This window comes from Hipposideros armiger, unplaced genomic scaffold (assembly GCF_001890085.2).
Source record: "Hipposideros armiger isolate ML-2016 unplaced genomic scaffold, ASM189008v1 scaffold_1299, whole genome shotgun sequence".
In the NCBI taxonomy this organism is placed as follows: Eukaryota; Metazoa; Chordata; class Mammalia; order Chiroptera; family Hipposideridae; genus Hipposideros; species Hipposideros armiger.
This window is the reverse complement of record NW_017732649.1, coordinates 42,937-60,050: the sequence shown is the minus strand read 5'-3', so window position 1 is coordinate 60,050 and position 17,114 is coordinate 42,937. Positions and strand designations below refer to the sequence as shown.

The 17,114-nt window shown below is 40.3% G+C and overlaps 1 protein-coding gene across 4 annotated transcripts in view; it reads right to left on the bottom strand.

Moving 5' to 3' along the window:
- Window positions 1-17,114, bottom strand: part of KLHL32 (kelch like family member 32) — a 122,827-nt gene that overhangs the window by 88,847 nt on the left and 16,866 nt on the right. For 3 of the 4 annotated variants that reach the window (XM_019633382.1, XM_019633384.1, XM_019633387.1), the window contains exon 2: window positions 7,736-7,834. In XM_019633382.1, the coding sequence (XP_019488927.1) occupies window positions 7,736-7,834 (99 nt within the window). Of the gene's footprint in view, window positions 1-7,735; window positions 7,835-8,258; window positions 8,378-17,114 lie in introns of all 4 variants that reach the window. The other variant, XM_019633383.1, reaches the window with a different exon arrangement.

The window sequence follows — 17,114 nt, the reverse complement described above, 5'->3', positions numbered from 1 at the left end:
TTTATATGGGGGCTCAGCAACATGGGCTTCCACTCAGTAAGGCTGATGTGACTACAGCCTCCATTGAGTACCCAAAATGCCAACAGCAGAGATCAACACTGATTCTCAACATGGTACCAGACCCCAGGGAGATCAGCTGCTCCATGATAGCAGGCTGACCACTTTTTCAGAGAAGACAGAGAACTGTCTTCTCTCTGGAATAAACAGGTACTTTGCAAAGAGGTTTGCTTTCCCTGCTCACAATGATTTTGCCAAAAATCACAATCCATGGAATATAAAATACTTTTTCCATCAACAGATACACCATATAACATTGCTGTTGACCAGGAAGCAATGTTTATTATTTGTAGCAAATAATGTGTGCCAATTGGCTCCTGGTCCATTAAATTCACTGGTCTTACCATCTTCTCCATTACCCTGAAGCAGCTGGCCTGATAGAATAGCACAATGGCTTTTTCACTTCTCAATTACAGCACCAGGTATGCGAGAACACTTTACAGGGCTGTGGTAGTGGCCTCCAGGATACGTTATATGCTGCTCTGAATCAGTGACCGATATAAGGTTCAAAGTTCAGCTCAGGTATATACCCCAGGAAATCTTTCCTGAGTTGGACCTCCCCAAATGTACATACATTCAGACTGAGTTGGGTTCTTCTATATCACATTATGTCTCTTTACCATAATCGTTACTATGCTTTATTGAAATTACTTGCCTACATATTTTTCTCCCTCTGCCATAAAATTAAAAATGTTCAAGGGCAGGAAACATGTCTTATTCATCTTTGCATTCCAAGAAGTTAGCACAGTGCCTGTCACGTATACAACATCTGATAGATATGTGTCAAATTGATCATAAGAATGTAAATTCAATGGGTAAAACCAATGGAAGACTGACTTATGAATATAGTTTTCCCTCCCATAATATAAAATTCCAATATTTAAAAAGCATGAAAAAATTACTGAATGGACACACTATTTATTCTCGCAGTACATGATGCTGTGGACTGCACTGTGTCCCTCCCTCACCCACACTCTTATACTAAAGCGCTAACCCCCAAAGTGATGTCATTTTTGAGAGATGATTAAGTTTAGGTGAGGTCATGAGGGTGGGGCCCTTAGGATGGGATTAGTGTCCTTATAAGAAGAGAAACCAGAGAGCTCTCTCTCTCTCCCTCTCTCTCTCTCTCTTCCATGTGAGGACACAGCAAGAAGGTGGCCATCTGCAAGCCAGGAAGGGAGCTCTCACAAGACACTGCCCATGCTGGCTCTCTAATCTCAGGCTTCTAGCTTCCAGAACTGTGAGAAACAAATGCCTGTTGTTTCAATCATGCTGTCTGCGGTATTTTGCTATGGCAGCGGAGTTGACCAATACATATACTGAGCTCATGCAATATGAATGGAGGGAGGGAGGGAGGAAGAGATACAGAGGTGTAAGGCATGACTGCTGCCTTCAAGAACCCAGCAATATATTATTACCGAGTTTGGTCAGACATTTTCCAACCACATTAACCCATGAGGGAAGTGATGCAAGAGTAGCACTCAGATACTTCCAGCTTCTGTGAAGGTATTTCAAGGATCCAGTGCTTCTCAAAGTTCAAAGTGAAAAAAATATGCTCACAGTAAAACCGTCATTTATGCAAAAAAAAAAAAAAGAATGAAAACATCCAGAATTCTTCCTAATACTGTCATAAGAGGATACATTCTTAAAACCTTTGTACCTTCACTGACGGGAGAAGATGACTAATTGTCACGGTAGCACATTTGGCGTAAAATTAAAGGAAGACCAGGGATGACTAATAAGCATCACTCAGAGAGGAAGGGGATTTAGGGCAGGAAGAGCGTCCTCCCTCCTGCTCCCCTTACGTTCTCAGCTCCTGAATGATTCATAGTAAGAATTCTGGCTTTGCTTTACTTGATGATCCAAATGTGCAGTGTAAACAAAACAACTCCTTCAATCTGGGGAAATGATCTTTTACGCTTGTAGAAGCAGAAAAGAACACAAATGGGGTGGGGGTGGGGGATGCAGCAAACCCTCCTCTCTGTTTCCTTACCGTGAAAAAACACTCTACCTAGAGCACTTGTGCCCCTCGCCTCTCACATCGCGGCAGCGCGTCTCCTCTCTCAGGTCACGTCTTCCCCATAAAAGTGCTACACTAATGCCGCTTAATGACAAATTAATGTCCATGAATAAAAAATACACCTCTAATAGCATAGAGTAATTTGCCATTACAATATCATCATTGGACATGCCCCTGGTTTAATACGATGTATTTAATTCATAACCTAATGAGTGATATATAAAAAGAGGGAGATGAACCCTGCAATTACATTTATGTGAATCTGTCACCTTATTTGTAAAACCTTAGAGTCATTTACATTCAAATTAGAACAAATGAGTGATTTCACAAAGTGCAGTGATAAATGACCACAGAGGCCCAAGACAAAACTGTATTTCCTGTGAACACATTAACAGTTTCCTATTATTTGTTAAAAATTACAATGCATATTGCCCAGTGTGGTGTGAATAATGACTTTTTTACTGATTGGGTCAGAAGACTAATATGTAGCAAAATAAATAATTTTTCTTCTCATTTTTTCTGATTTTTGCTTTAAATTCACTACTGAATTCTGGTGGATTCACACTGCCACCTGCTGCCTAGGAACAGACACTAAAAAGTATGTCCCTAGCAAAAGGAGTTTACTCACCACTTCGGTGGTCTTCTTTGGAAAATCTACTTGACCGGTTATTTCTTATCAATATATTTAAATTGCACATCATAATAAAGGCTGGTACTTGGTGAACAAAAAGAACTTGATAAACAATAGGATATAATTACTAGTTGCTATTTGAGGGAGGTGGTACAAAATGTACAAACATTTTTTTTTTAAGCTAACTACCAAAAAAAGACATTTTCTCCTAACGCATAGCTTTCAGGGGATACAACACAAAGTCCAGTGGTCAGTACCCTGATCTTATCACATTGGGGGGGAGGGGAAAGTGTGTGTGTGTGTGTGTGTGTGTGTGTGTGTGTGCGCGCACGCACACACACACACATGATGATTTCCTTACTCTGGCCACTTGGTACAATCTGAAGGAGAGGACTGAAAGGTTCTGCCTGTCACTGCGGATCTCTACCACCTAGTCTTCTCCCCTGAGCGCAAGCCCCAACATGAAAGGAAGGCCTTAGGGCCCAAAACACAGCAAGCTAGGAAAGGTACTAGGGCTGGTGAGGAAGGGCCTGGCTTGGAGCCAAGGCTAAGGATTTTCGTCGGTGAAATGATGAGCCTGAATCAGGGGAACTCGGGAAGGTTTCCAAATCAGATCAGCATTCTGGTTCTGCATTTCAGTTTTTCTATCTGTAAAAAGAAAACAACACACACCTGCCTTACGGGGTTATTTAAGGGAGGTGAAATGGGGATCCTTGTACACAGCACTCAGGATGAATAGGCCCTCCATAAATGTTGGTTCCCTTCCCTAGAAAAGATAATGATGGCTCGGGGGACTATGGTTTGGCATGGAAACAAGCAGACCCCTTAGGAGGAGATTATGAACTCATTATACCCTACAGCCAACCATGGTGAGAGTCTACAGAAACGGGAGAACATTAGCGATGAAGGAAACAATCAGGTCAGAGATATCTGGGAGGTAGAATCAGCCCAGCTTGGTAACTGACTGGATATGGTGGTAAGGAGGGAGTCTAAGGCTATGTCCAAATTTCTAGACACCTAATGGGTCAATGGGACCATCAATACAGAAAAGGGCTGGTTAGCTCTTGCTCAGTTTGAGTCGCCTGTGTGATCTTTAGGCGGAGATGTTCAGCAGCTAATTTTTAAAAAGGCTCAGAAAATCCAGAGTTTGGGAAAACAAACTGAATTCAAACGTTTGTAATGTTTATCTGAGGGACTCAGTAAAAACCAGTGAGCACATTGGAACCATTACCATCCATAGCCCATCACTCCTGAGGATGGTCTGCGGAGATTCTTTTATAAGATTTAAAAGAGCGAATGGCATGAATGGGAAACATGCACTCTGAAAAGCAACATAATTCATGCATTTTACTGGATTCATTTTAAAGACAATAATTGCGCTTTAATGAATTGGTGCACCTTTCTGATGGAATTTTTAAAAGAATACAATAGACAAGGAAGGAGAGCAGAAGGAAGACAAGGGAAAGAAGCACTTGTATTTAATTTGGGACTGAACCTCAGATAGATAAAAGTATGACAGGTCATGATTATTAATGATATACTAACACGACAGGCTATGCAGGACAGAGTTCTGTGGAATTTCACTGCAAAGCGGGTGGGAAAGGATGCAACTTGAGGAGTTGTTTGCAAATCTCTTATCTTGAGGTGATGTGCTATTATAGGCACTGCCTGCCCCAACACCCCCATCAATTAGCATCATTTTCACTGCTAGTCTCTCATTTATTCCACAAACTACACTGAGTACCTGTATGTTCTCGGTGGCAGGCACTGGGAGAGGCCCTAAGGACTAAAAGTGAGTAAGGTGAAGACTGTACAGGCTAGGAGGCTAATTCAATGGATGTCCTCAGAGGGAAGCTACTTCTTCGGTTCGGGGTCCCTGTCCTCAGCAGCCTTCTGGAGGAAAAGCAAGAAAAAGGAGCCCACACAGTGGCCCAGGGACCTCAGGATGTCCCTTCCCTTTGCTGAGGGGAAAAGGAGCAGTTATGCATGTACAGAGGAGTTTCAGGCCAAGGCAATACTTGATGGCTGGGAGGCTCAGAGAGGTTTGGGGTGGGGTGGGGCTCAGGGAGTATCAACCAAGGGGTTCTCCTTGGACACTTTTAAAATGAGCCCTGGAGGACAAAAGAAGGTATCAGAGCAGAGGTTTACCCTTTACACCTCTGAAAGAAAACCAAAGAAATAACAGTAATTTGAGAATAACAGAACAATACGAGGCATTTTAGTGAGGAGAATGGCTTCACAAACTCCTAGTTTGTCAAAGCATTAAACAAAGTTGGTGGATATATTAGCCTTTAATGATGGGGTACAATTACTATGTACATTTTAAACACTGAAGATTTTACTTTTTAACAAAAAAAATATTTTTATATGCCCAGCTAAATGGTCCCATATGAAATTTAAAATCAGTTGACAATAACCAAGAAATTGTAAATAGATATAGTTATAAGGCTGTGTCAATATATAAAAGCAGAGTGGCCCAGTCTGGTAATTTTATAACCCTAAAAGGAGGTAGGATATACAAGGTATGATCAAAAGATACAGTGAATGTTTAAATTAAAAAATTCATTACAATTAAAGACACACTGCCATTATTCCTCCTCAAAATACTCCCTCTTGCTTCGAACACACTTATCCCAACATTCTTGCCACTTTCTGAAGCAGTTCTGGAAGTCCTCTTTTGTGAGTGTCTTTACTTCATCCTCCATCATGACAATGCTCCGTGTCACACATCGCTTCTGGTATGGGAATGTCTGTCAAATAAGTACATTACAGTGTGTCCTCATCCACTTTATTCACCGGATCTGGCACTGTGCAACTTCCGGCTCTTCCCCAAAGTCAAAATGATTCAGGACATCAAGGCAGACACAACAGCACAACTAAAGACACTCATGAAAGAGGACTTCCAGAACTGATTCAGAAAGTGGCAAGAATGATGGGATAAGTGTGTTCAAAGTGAGGGGGAGTATTTTGAGGGGGATTAATGGCAATATGTCTTTTACTGTAATAATTATTTTTTATTTAAACATTCACCATACTTTTTTATCACATCTGGTATATTTTTAAAAGACTGACATAATGAAGGTTTCTACAAACACATGGTTTTGGTTCTCTTATAGTCAAAGTTTCCTTCTACATATTGGACATCTTGCAATAATCACAGATTAAAAGGAAAAGTAAAATTACACAACGGAATGAAATGAAAACACACTGGTGAAAAGAAAGAGAAAACTTTAACCACTGCTCTACAGGCTAATAATAAATGAAGTGTCCACAAAATATATCTGTATGCAAGTTACACTTTTCCCCCAACAAAATAATGAACTGCACGAATTAAATTCCACAGTTCATAAGTCACTTGATACCTCAACAAATTCATCTGATGGGGTAGGGGAAAATATACATGAACTTCCCATGTTCATCTGGAATTCTCATTTATAGAAAATTATAGGTACACAGACACACACACACACACACACACACACCTGTATATACACACTATTTTATATTTTAACATGCATCATGGTAAGTAGCACTATAACTTTTGTCAACAGATAGCATTGATAATTACCTGCCATAGAAAAAGCGAATCAGGTGATGATGCTGAAAGCTCAAGTTGCAATATTTGATGTAGAAATGTCAAATAAAAGTAATTTCAATTTCACAAGGCAAACACACACCTTTGAAATCTTATAACCTTTCTATGTTACTCGTATTTGCTACTTGCAGAAAGGGATTAAAAACAGCTCTCTCATACCACCCAACACTATTGAGGGGGCAAAGAAAAGAAAATAAGATAAAAATAGTTAAACATTTACTGTTAGTTTAAATGTACTAAGATAATGACAAAACTTCCATATGCTGTGTTTGAATTGCTCCGTAGGTGAGCAGGGCTGACATTCCTCACACTGTGTCCTGGGAAGCACTGGTCCCTACTTCCCAAGGTTCCTGGGAAGATGAAATAAGATAATATACGAGAAAGCACTTTGGAAACTACCTAATGAGTCATGGCAGTCAACAATAAAGGCCCTATTTGGAATTATACAATAGAAATTGATTAGGAAGGAAATAATGTAACCGGGCAGGAAAACAAATAGGGTTTTTTCTATTTACTCATAGCACAAGGATAGTAGACTTAAACTGTGTGGCTTTATCATTTTTTAAAAATTTATTCCCACAGTTGTTACAAAGCTGTAATAAATGCAAGTAAAATTTATACCACGGGAAGGAATGGGAGGATCCCAATATAGGGAATTAGTACTTAACTCCGTGAAATAAAAGAGCCTTACAGCCACACTGTCTGCCTAAGATGTCTCATATCTTCCTACTGACCAAACGGTTTCATCCAAGAAGAAAAAAATGATCTCTGGAATCAAAAAGGCCCACCACTCACCAGCTACATATGTCATCTTCGAAATCTCTGATTTTTCACCCCCCAAAACATGCAAAGTTATTATAAGGGCTGAACATGAAACACCGGTGAACACACAGTAGGTTTTCTTTCCTTTCCCCTCACAGAGCTTTTCCTGACAACCCTAGCAAATCAGAGGAAGAATGCACAGATCACTCATCGTTTTTCCAGCATTTATTGCCTAGGAAGTTCATGTGGTAATTAATTACTATGACTTTGTGATATATTAGCTACTCTTACTGCAATCTTAAATGACATCCAGCCTTTCATGAATTTGTGGTTAGTTCCTTGAGACACCATTGTTTCAACTCAAGACCCTACCCAGCATCATCTTCCCCGCCTCAGCAATGAACCCTATGCATGGCTGTTTAGTTCCTTTGCTGCCCAAGGATAGTGGGGACCTAGGCAGGGAGGGTGGGGGACAGAGATAGGGCAAGAGAGCTGCAGCTGCCTCCCAGGAGCCTCTCTGCTCATGTTCTGGAGAAATTCTACCAGCACAGGCCACATGTCGCCCACTTCCATTTTACCTGTCACTGGGCTCCAGTTGGTGGGGGTACTGCTTATGATGACAGGGGAAAGAATGTGAAGGGGCACGTTAGCAGGATGAAAGCTCACATACCTGGATAAGATAGTGGGAACATAAACTGAGAAGCTCCAACAGCTGTAGGTGACTGCCAGCTGCTAACACATCCTGGATCACGCCTGGCTCCAACAAAATCTGTTTTGTTTTTTAATAAAAAGAAAACTATCAGTTACTTAAGAATTAATATGTGTTTGACATGCAAATATACTGCTATATTTAAACTGCTGCTTAACATACTATATCTGAAATCATACTGTTCCTTATGATGGAAGTCAGTTCTTTTTTTATTCTCATTAATGGGCTGTGACCCTCAGTCTAACTGCTGAACTCCTATTTCCAATAATCATTTCCTGTGTGTAAGGCTCTCTCTGCACCTAACAATTTATTGTTGTAGGAGGATACGAAGATTTGCAAAGAACAATACAACAGTCTTAAAATTCACTTTGTGATGAATGTAATCTCATAAAAAATTTGAAAAACCAAATTTTAGTTTTTCAAAGTATATTTCAGAATTTTGTAACAGTATGGTTAACAGCTGTTTTAGGGAAAGGGGTCTTACATTTCTCCTTGCAATTTGAGACCAGAGGTGGTTAGTCCATTTTACTTCTAAGTCCAACAACAGTAAACGTCAACCACAAACTTTCATTTTTCTCTTTCTCAATCTCAGATTCTCTAATCCTATTTCAAATGAAAGATGTAGAAATGGCATCTTCAGAATACAGAGACATCACAGAGAAGTAAAACTTGCCAAATATACTTGATATCAGTTCTTCATTTTTTTCTGGTGTAGTCCAACTTATTGCCAGCTCTTGAGCTGAATAGCGCTGGAGAAAAATACACAACCATGTTGACTAAATTCACTTTACATGCATGACTGCCAGGCACAAGGAGGCCGTTAGATCTGCTCCCAACATCTTAACCCGGTTCCTATTTCTTAAGCCCAATGGTTCCCAAAGTCGAGTTTCTGGGTGTAGCATCAGTATCACCTGGGTACCTGTGAAAATTGCAAATTCTTGGGCGCCTCCCCACACCTAACTGAATCAGAAACTTTCAAGGTTAGGCCCAGAAACTGATGCTTTAACAAGGCCCCCTGGTGGGTCTGACCCAAACGGAAGCCTGAGAAACACTGATGTGGTCAATTCGTTCTTCCATTCTACTGCCTCATATGCACCTGTCTCCTCTAAGCTTCCTCCTTACTCTAGCGTCAGGATATTCCAAAGGCTCTCACTACCAACTCTACCAGCCCACCTACAATATCTATAGCAGCACGTTTTGTTTTTCTTAATACTCGTGCACTAGATCCCAACCCCTTCGGCCTGCAGGTGTCCCCTCTCGTTCCTGCATCATTATCTGTTTTCCTTCTGCTGGATAATTCCCATCAGCATACAAATATGCCATAGAATGGCTTTGATCTTAAGGAATAAAAATCCCTGCCCTTGACTCCATAGCTCCCTCCATGCTCCCCTTCATAACAAAGTTCCTCAGGGAACTTGTCCATATAAAATGCCGCTATTTGCTCTACTCTGTTTTCTTATAGCTCCTCTAAAAATTCTCTTGGTCAAGGTGACCAGTGACCTCCAAATCCAATAGCCATTTCTCAAGAAGTAATCTTATGTGAGCCAGTGGCAGTTAGAAAAGTCAATTGCTCTTCTTCTGGGATGACTTTTTCCCCCCCTTGCTTCTGGGACAAGGCTCCCTCTCTTGGTTTCTTCTACGTCACTCACCACCCTCTCCATCTCCTTCCTAACCTGTAAGCTTTGGGGATGCCCAGAGCTCACTCAGCTCCCAGATCCTTTCTTTCCTCTCTCTGCTCACTCTGTGGGTGATCTCATGCAATCCATGGCTTTACAACTATCTATATCCAACTGCCTAAGCAGTATCACCACTTGGATGTTTAATGGGCAGCTCAAAGTGAACGTGCTCCAAACTGAACTCTTGATCATCTCCACCAACCCCCAGCCCTGCTCCTATCCCAGTCCTACCATCTCAGCAAACAGCAACTCTCATTTAGGCTAACACCCTAGAGTCATTCTTGATTCCTCTTGTTTTCCTCCTATCTCACATCCCATCCATCAGCCATTCCTACTGACTCTATTTTTAAAATAGTTCCACAATCCAATCACCATCAGTGCTACTCCCACCACCACTATCCTCCAGTCCACTGTCTTCCTAGATTTACTCTAAAGCCTCCAAACGATTGAACTGCATTTTCCTCTGCCCCCTCTCATGCACTATTTAATATCAGTCAAATTGCTCCTTTAAAAACATAGATGAAATGATGTCAGTCCTTTATCAAAAACTCTCCAATGACTTCTTATCTCATTGAAAAAAAAAATCCAAAATCTTCACTATAACATAAAGGTTCTTTGAATATGCTGAAAGCCCCAGCGTGTACAACTGTCTTCTCTGCCTGGGTCACTCTTCCTCGGAATATCAGCGTGGTTCGTTCCCTTCACATCCTTCAGACCTCTGCTCACACACCGCCTCACCTGAGAGGCCTTCTCTGACCATCCTGTGTAAAACAGTGCCCCACTCACCATCGCCCTCACGCCCCATCTTCCCACTTTGCTTTATTCTTCTTCAGAGCACTTACCACCTCTCAACGTAGTACATGTTTATCTATTTCATTATTTTCTGTTTCTCCGCTCACGAGGATATACGATCCAGGAGAACAGGGACTTGATCTGTTTTGTATCCTTGGTGCTTAGAACAATGCCCAACACATAGCTTTCACTTAACACTGATGGATTTGCTTTACAATAAATTATTTATAAATGAATTGATCTCTAGATTAAATTCAGAATTGATTTTATTAATGAATCTAACATGAAAAGAAAGAGGAAAAAAGACCGTAAATTACATTTCTGAACTACTTAAAGAAGTGAAAAGTTTAGCACATGTGGCAAAAATACCTATGTTCCTCTTATTCTGAAAATTCTCTACAGCTCCTTTCCCATCTAGTCAGGAGGAGAAACCTGAATTTCTTCAACTCCTCAAGGAGAGGGGCTTTGACTGACATTCAGAAAATAACTGCAGCTCCCATCACAGGAGCAAGGCTGTAGCGTATTCCTGCATAAGAGGCATGGCCTGAGGCACAAAATGAGAGCTAGATGGAGTAGAAGGGTTAGTCTTAGCCTTGAAATCCTGTCAGATGCGCTTATTTCACAGGACTGGCATTCATGATAACCTCCCATGCCTGGTAATGCCAAACGCAAAGACAGACATCACAGAGCGACAAGATGAATATTCCACAGCACGTGTAATACGTCCAGCAGAGCCCTCGCATGGTAAACCCATACCAGGGTTGTTTGTGTCTTTCTTTCTTGTTTTATTGTTCTGCAGGTTTTTTCCCCTTCTCTCAATATAACATGTTTTTCTAAAAGATGCGTTAGCGCAGAAAATCCTTAAGTGCTTTCAAAGAGCACAATCTGAAAAAACAAAATTATAATAATAACAAAACCCTACCAGGAAAGTTGGGTCTTAACTTATGGAAACTGTACCAGCATTTGCAAGCCCCACTCGCACTAAAGTCTTTTCAATTCAGCTTTGTTGATCTTTGGTGACTGGTTGTTCTAACATGTTTTTCCAGAGAATTTGTGCTTGAGCGTGAATACAAAGGTTCACTCTCCTCGTGATTTACAGTATGGTGAATTTGCCTCTCACCTGCCTAGAAGAACTGGCCAAAGAAAAGCCTTCTGTAGAGGGAAGGGACCTCAAACGTGCCCATTTATGGAGGACAACTAAGGCAGCTATGTTTAAATGCTACAAAGCATATGTTGGTTACATGTAGGCCTTTTAGAGACATTTACCCATCAACATCTAGTCTGGCACTCCAAGCAGGACACACAAAAGGAAGGGTCACTTGAGGACCACCTACAGGAAGGAAGGGTGTTCCCTGAGAGTTCAGAGCACAGAGTGGTGGCGTGGGAGCTAATGTTAGTGGCTTGACACTTACAATCACTCATCAAACCAGAGAAGCTTAGTTCAGACGGAGGCAGCAACAATAGACAAGGCGAATGTCTGAATAGCAATTGAGATCAAGAAATACAGGACACAAAAAGCCAAATGGTCCAGAATGCCATGGGGAAGGTGGAAACCATGAAAGCTGCCCAACTGGCTTAGGCACCGCCTCTTTTCTCAATGACACTCACCTGCTTGGGTGGAGGCCTAGCTGGGGCTTCTGCAGATGAGACAAAGAGGTTTTGATGCAATCGTAGGTGGGGCATGTGTGTCTCTTGTTCACTGTATGGAATACTCGCTCTGCCACCCACTCACACCTGACCTCTAGGTGGCAGACTACGGGGGCTGAACTTGAAAGAAGGGAGTTGGATAGTGCTAGCTGGGGAGGCAACAATCTCATTATGGAACTAGTGGCAAGCTAGGTCATATGAACTGAGGAAAGGTCCACAGTTGACCCCTCCCCCAAATGTTGGGACTCTGCTCTCATTCTGATGATCAACTGGGGATAAAAACTGGCCAGCAGCTGTAGTCAGGGGTGACACTGGGTGGTGTGACAAAGGAATAGAGATAAAAGCCACAATTGAAGTAGAAGTTGGTGGTCTCTAAAGATACCAGTAAGAGGTATTACATCAGAATTCAGTCACAGCATGATCCAAGTGCCCTGCAGGAAGGAGGCATTCTTGAATACTCAGTCATGGGGTCAGAAACAAATAGAAGAGGGGTGTGGGGCCTCAGGCGGCATTCTGCACAGGGCATGATAAGATGAGCAGTCTCCATCACCTGGCTGGGCTCTGGGAGGACAAGGTTAGAACTCATGTGGCACACAGACCCCATGGTGTCCCCACCAAACCTTCTTCAGCTCCTCCTCCCACATCACCAAGTGCCCACCCTCTCAATTCTATCCTATTGTGTTGTTTTTTTTTCTTCTCTTTATTTTGTCTCCCACTTTTATAGTGCTTTTTGGATTAGCTGCTGGTAGGGATTATCTTCAATAGTCATGGGAAGTCTCAGTGTGACCTTTATTTTCTGCCTGATGGATACATAAGTTGGCATCTTCAGGAAATGTATCTCATTTCTTCAGAGCTATCTTCCTCATTTCTTGCTTTAGGAAACTTTTAAATTGCTTACTTCTGGGTTTGTGGCTAGAGTAACTTGAAGAAGTTGAACACACTGAAGCCAGGCAACTAAGGGCTTTACGAAACGTACAAATGTGCATACAGGGACATAAGTACTTTTGCAAGCATTTACACAACTGCAAATTAGAGGTGGCCTGATACTACTAATAAAAACAAATGAGCACATTTTCCCTCTCCTTTATAGTTTGTTTCTTTGGGATGTTTTCTTAGTACAGTATGGCACAATGGCAAATTATCACAATTTTGAACCTATAAACCATCAAATAAATTGAATACAACAGTATAAATAATTTTTAAATGATTAGCTATTCAAGACACATAAAAACCTTTACATAAAGCTCTTCAAAAGACTTCTTATAGACAGAATATGAACCCTAAGATCTAGCTATGAGAAATTGCCATCAATTCAGGGTTTGTTTCATTACACTAAGGATTTTTATATCCACAAGGTGGCGCCTGTGTTTAAAGCCAAATGGCTTTCTATAGTACTCATGTATGTACTAAACCTCTATAACTGACACCTTAAGTTTATTTTTAGGAAAGACAAAAATAAATCAAGCAAGGATAATAAAACATATGATTTCTATTTTCTAAATGTATCACTAGAGGAATGTTTATAAATATTTCTGTTGAAGTGCTTGATCTGAGCAATAACCAATTAGAATGCAGTAGATGTCCATAAATCAGCTCCCACTTTTTGAATATAGCTCCAACTTTTTATCCTTATATTTAGAAACTCTCTTGATGTGGCCCCAGCCTACTTTAAAAAAAACTTATTTCCAATTCTGCAACCTTATGGTCCCTTTGCTAAACTAAAGCCAATAGCCCACTATTCTCCACACTCAGGCAACACTATTTTCTTCCCTTTGAATGTCCTCCTCTTAACTTCTTCAAGCTCCACATGTCAAAATCCTACTCATTCTTCAAGATTCAACTCTAAGTCAATTTCCTATACAAAGCTTTGCAAGGTATTCCCTCACCCCATCCTCCAGCTGGAATTAATCTCCTGGGACTCCAAACTACCACAGATGTCTAGAGGACTTTTATGGGCTCTTGGTCACACTGCCTGACTTCAAATCCTGGCTCCTATACTTGCTGGCAGAATGAGATCAAGAAAACTACTCAATTCTAGATGCCTCAGTGTCCTCATCTGAACAGCGAAAATAATAAATCCTATCTAAAAGATTGTTTTGAGGACTGAGAAAAATGGCTATGTCGCGTTACAATTGAATATGGCTATGTGTCAACAAAACAGCTTAAACAAGTCTGGGACTTATTTTTCTCACAGGCTTAAAGTAGGGAGATTAGAGTGCCAACAAACCAGGCTCCTTGTATTTTTTCCTACTGGGCTAATCTTAGCCTATGGTTTCACAGTAAAAAGAAAATAGTTGATACACCTCCAGACACTGAATCTACATTCAAAGCAGAAAGATAAGAGACAACAATAACATAAAAACCATCGGCCAGCTAAGTCCGTCATTATTTGTCAGAAAACAGTAGATTTTCTACAAACACTGCCACATAGACTCCCATTTATATTTCATTTGCCAGGTGTAGGTCATGTGGCTACCTGTGGCTGTAACAGAGCCTAGGAAATTGAGCTTTTATGACTAGATGCACAATTGTTCAAAATCAAGTTGGAGTTCTGTATTAAAAAAAAAAAAAAAGAGGGAACGGATATTGTGTAGGCAGAGTATAGGCCATGGCTCTTAACACAGTATCTGTTTATAGTAAATCTGCAGTGACTGTTAACTATTATGTTTCTTTTTCTTGCGACTAAGTGTTTTTGTCCTGAATGAGTTATGTGCGTTTATTTTCTCATGTTTTACCTGAGACTTTGATGGCAGGGTCCATTCTATTTTATGTTCATTGCTATTGCATAGCCTAGAAAAGCACCTCTAGAATTATTTACTAAAATTTATAAGTTTGAAAAATATAGTTCCTGGGGGAAATGTTACAAGATGTCAAAAGCCTCCATAGGGGAGCCTGGTCACATGCTAATCCTGATCAAGGAGTATCTAATTGAAGGAGTTAAAAGAAGGACACAATAGACATTTCAACTAACAGTTGAAATAATATGTCCAAATAAAGGTAATCTTTGGGTAAGGTGTTTTGTATAATGAATTTGTGACTTGATTATTGATTCCTTAAGTTACAAATTTTGTCAGGTGCTTTCTTCCAAACACAATAAATACACTTGCATAAATTTCTAGGAGATTTCAGTATCAAACATTTAAAAGCACTAATTTATTTTCAATTTACGAAAAAGCAATCAAGTTTTGCATCTGCCTATAATAAAAGAGAAACCCAGATTTGATTTTCAGAATATTTTTTAAGAATGTTAAAAAAAATCTCAAAGGTAAAACAATAATAAAAATATCCCAGTAAAAGGTGTAGAAATCACTTTGAGATTCTATTATTTTCCTTCACACGTGTTTACACATCCTGATTTGGTTCTTTGAAATTTCTAAGGTTACAGGCAGGTTGCAGAAGCATAGCCTTCTCTCAGACGCCAAGGAAAAAAACAAACAAACCTTTGAATAGATAAGGACTTTAATATTATAATACATCAATAGGAAAACTACATGCTATCCTGCAAAAATGTTATTGCCATTAATCCAATGGAGAGAATTGTCCAGGTGACAGATGTTACTGCTGAAACTGGTTCTTCCTTTCCTATTTTAGGACATGTGGAAGGATGATGGATTTAAAAGTCCAGCTAGGTGCTTGAGTAGAGAGAGAAGAAAGGTCAAATGGAATTATTAAGTGTGGTATAATCAATGCTAAGGCAGCAATAGGGTGCAGTAGGGGTGCATGGCTGGGGAGGCCTCATTTCATTGAAGTTGTGAAATAACTCTTCACGTGAAAAAAACTTGGTTCTTTCATACTGTAGGAACACACCTCACTTTTTTTTTGGATCCTTCTCCATTAACATAATTTTGGCATTTCAAAGCTCTGAGATTAATAGTTCTGTCAGCGAGTCATTTCCAATATAGTTTTCTTCATTATATTTAAATTAACAAAATATATTATTTAGCAAAATGTAAAGATAAATTGTATATACTTACATCATTTTTAAAAAATGGCCTAATTATTTGAGAAAGCAGAACATATTTTTCACAGTTTCTAACGCTAAGAGAAAGAAGCAGTCCCAGCAATTAAACATAATGAAACATGAAGGTCATTACAAGTTATAAGAAAAACCAAATTAATTATTAAGACTAACTTTTATAACCAGTGCTCTTTCAAGTGGGATGAACATGGGAGGTTTCATCCCACAGAGCTCTATTCATGAAGCTGGGCTTCACCATCCAGAGCTAGTTCCTTACAATCAAGCATGACCAAAGAAGAACGAAACATTACTTTAAAATACTGACGTCCAAAGATGAAAGGTCTCTGAAAGGAGGAATAAGGCTGATGCCAATATTCATTTACAGCTGGCTACTACTGTGTTAAGCTGGGTGTTCGAGCAGAGAGAGAAGCAAAGAGCCAAACGGAATGACTGCGCTGTGGTGCAGTCAAGCCAAGATACTGGTGGAATAGTACGGCGCAAGAGCACGTGGCTAGGGATGCCTCGTTTCATGGAGGAAAGCTGTGACATGATTCTTCATATAAAAAAAATATAGCATTCTTATCCAATTCCATGTTCATTTGGGGAATTCCCTGTATTTTCTTTATAAAGAATGGAGGTAAAAGTATGGCTCTAGGGTCCCCTGTAGGAACTTGGGCGAGTACTGACACGTCTGTTTTTAGCATCACCGTGAAAATGGATGACTACTACCTACTTTCACAGGCTCTACCTAAGGATATAATGAGATAACCCAGGTAAAATTCTTAGAATAATGTCTGGCACATTTTATAGGGTTAAAAAATATAGGTGCTATTGTTATTATTGCTGTTAATTCCATGAAAAAAATAAATGAACTTCACAAATAATGACCTCTATTTCTAGTGTTTGCATACAGCCTACTACATACCAGGTACATGTGCGGTAATTTCATATATGTTCTCCCTCCTTACACCCTTCCCCACTCCTCACTCTTGCAAGGTAAATATTATCCCCGTTTGGCAAATGAAGAAACCAAAGGCAGAGAAATTTGCCCATCCAATGAGCAAATCTCTTTTGAGTGCCTCCGGTGTCCCAGGGACCTTTCTGGGCAGTGTGGATATGACCTCAGGTTTCCTTGTTGCATGGTACTTAGAAGCTAGGTTTTGGCCAAGCAGCTAGACTGTGGTGCCATCAACGGACAAGAGTAAAACAAAGCAGGAAACAGGTTTGCAGGGAAGATCAAGAGCTCCATTTGGGGGTATGTTTTTTT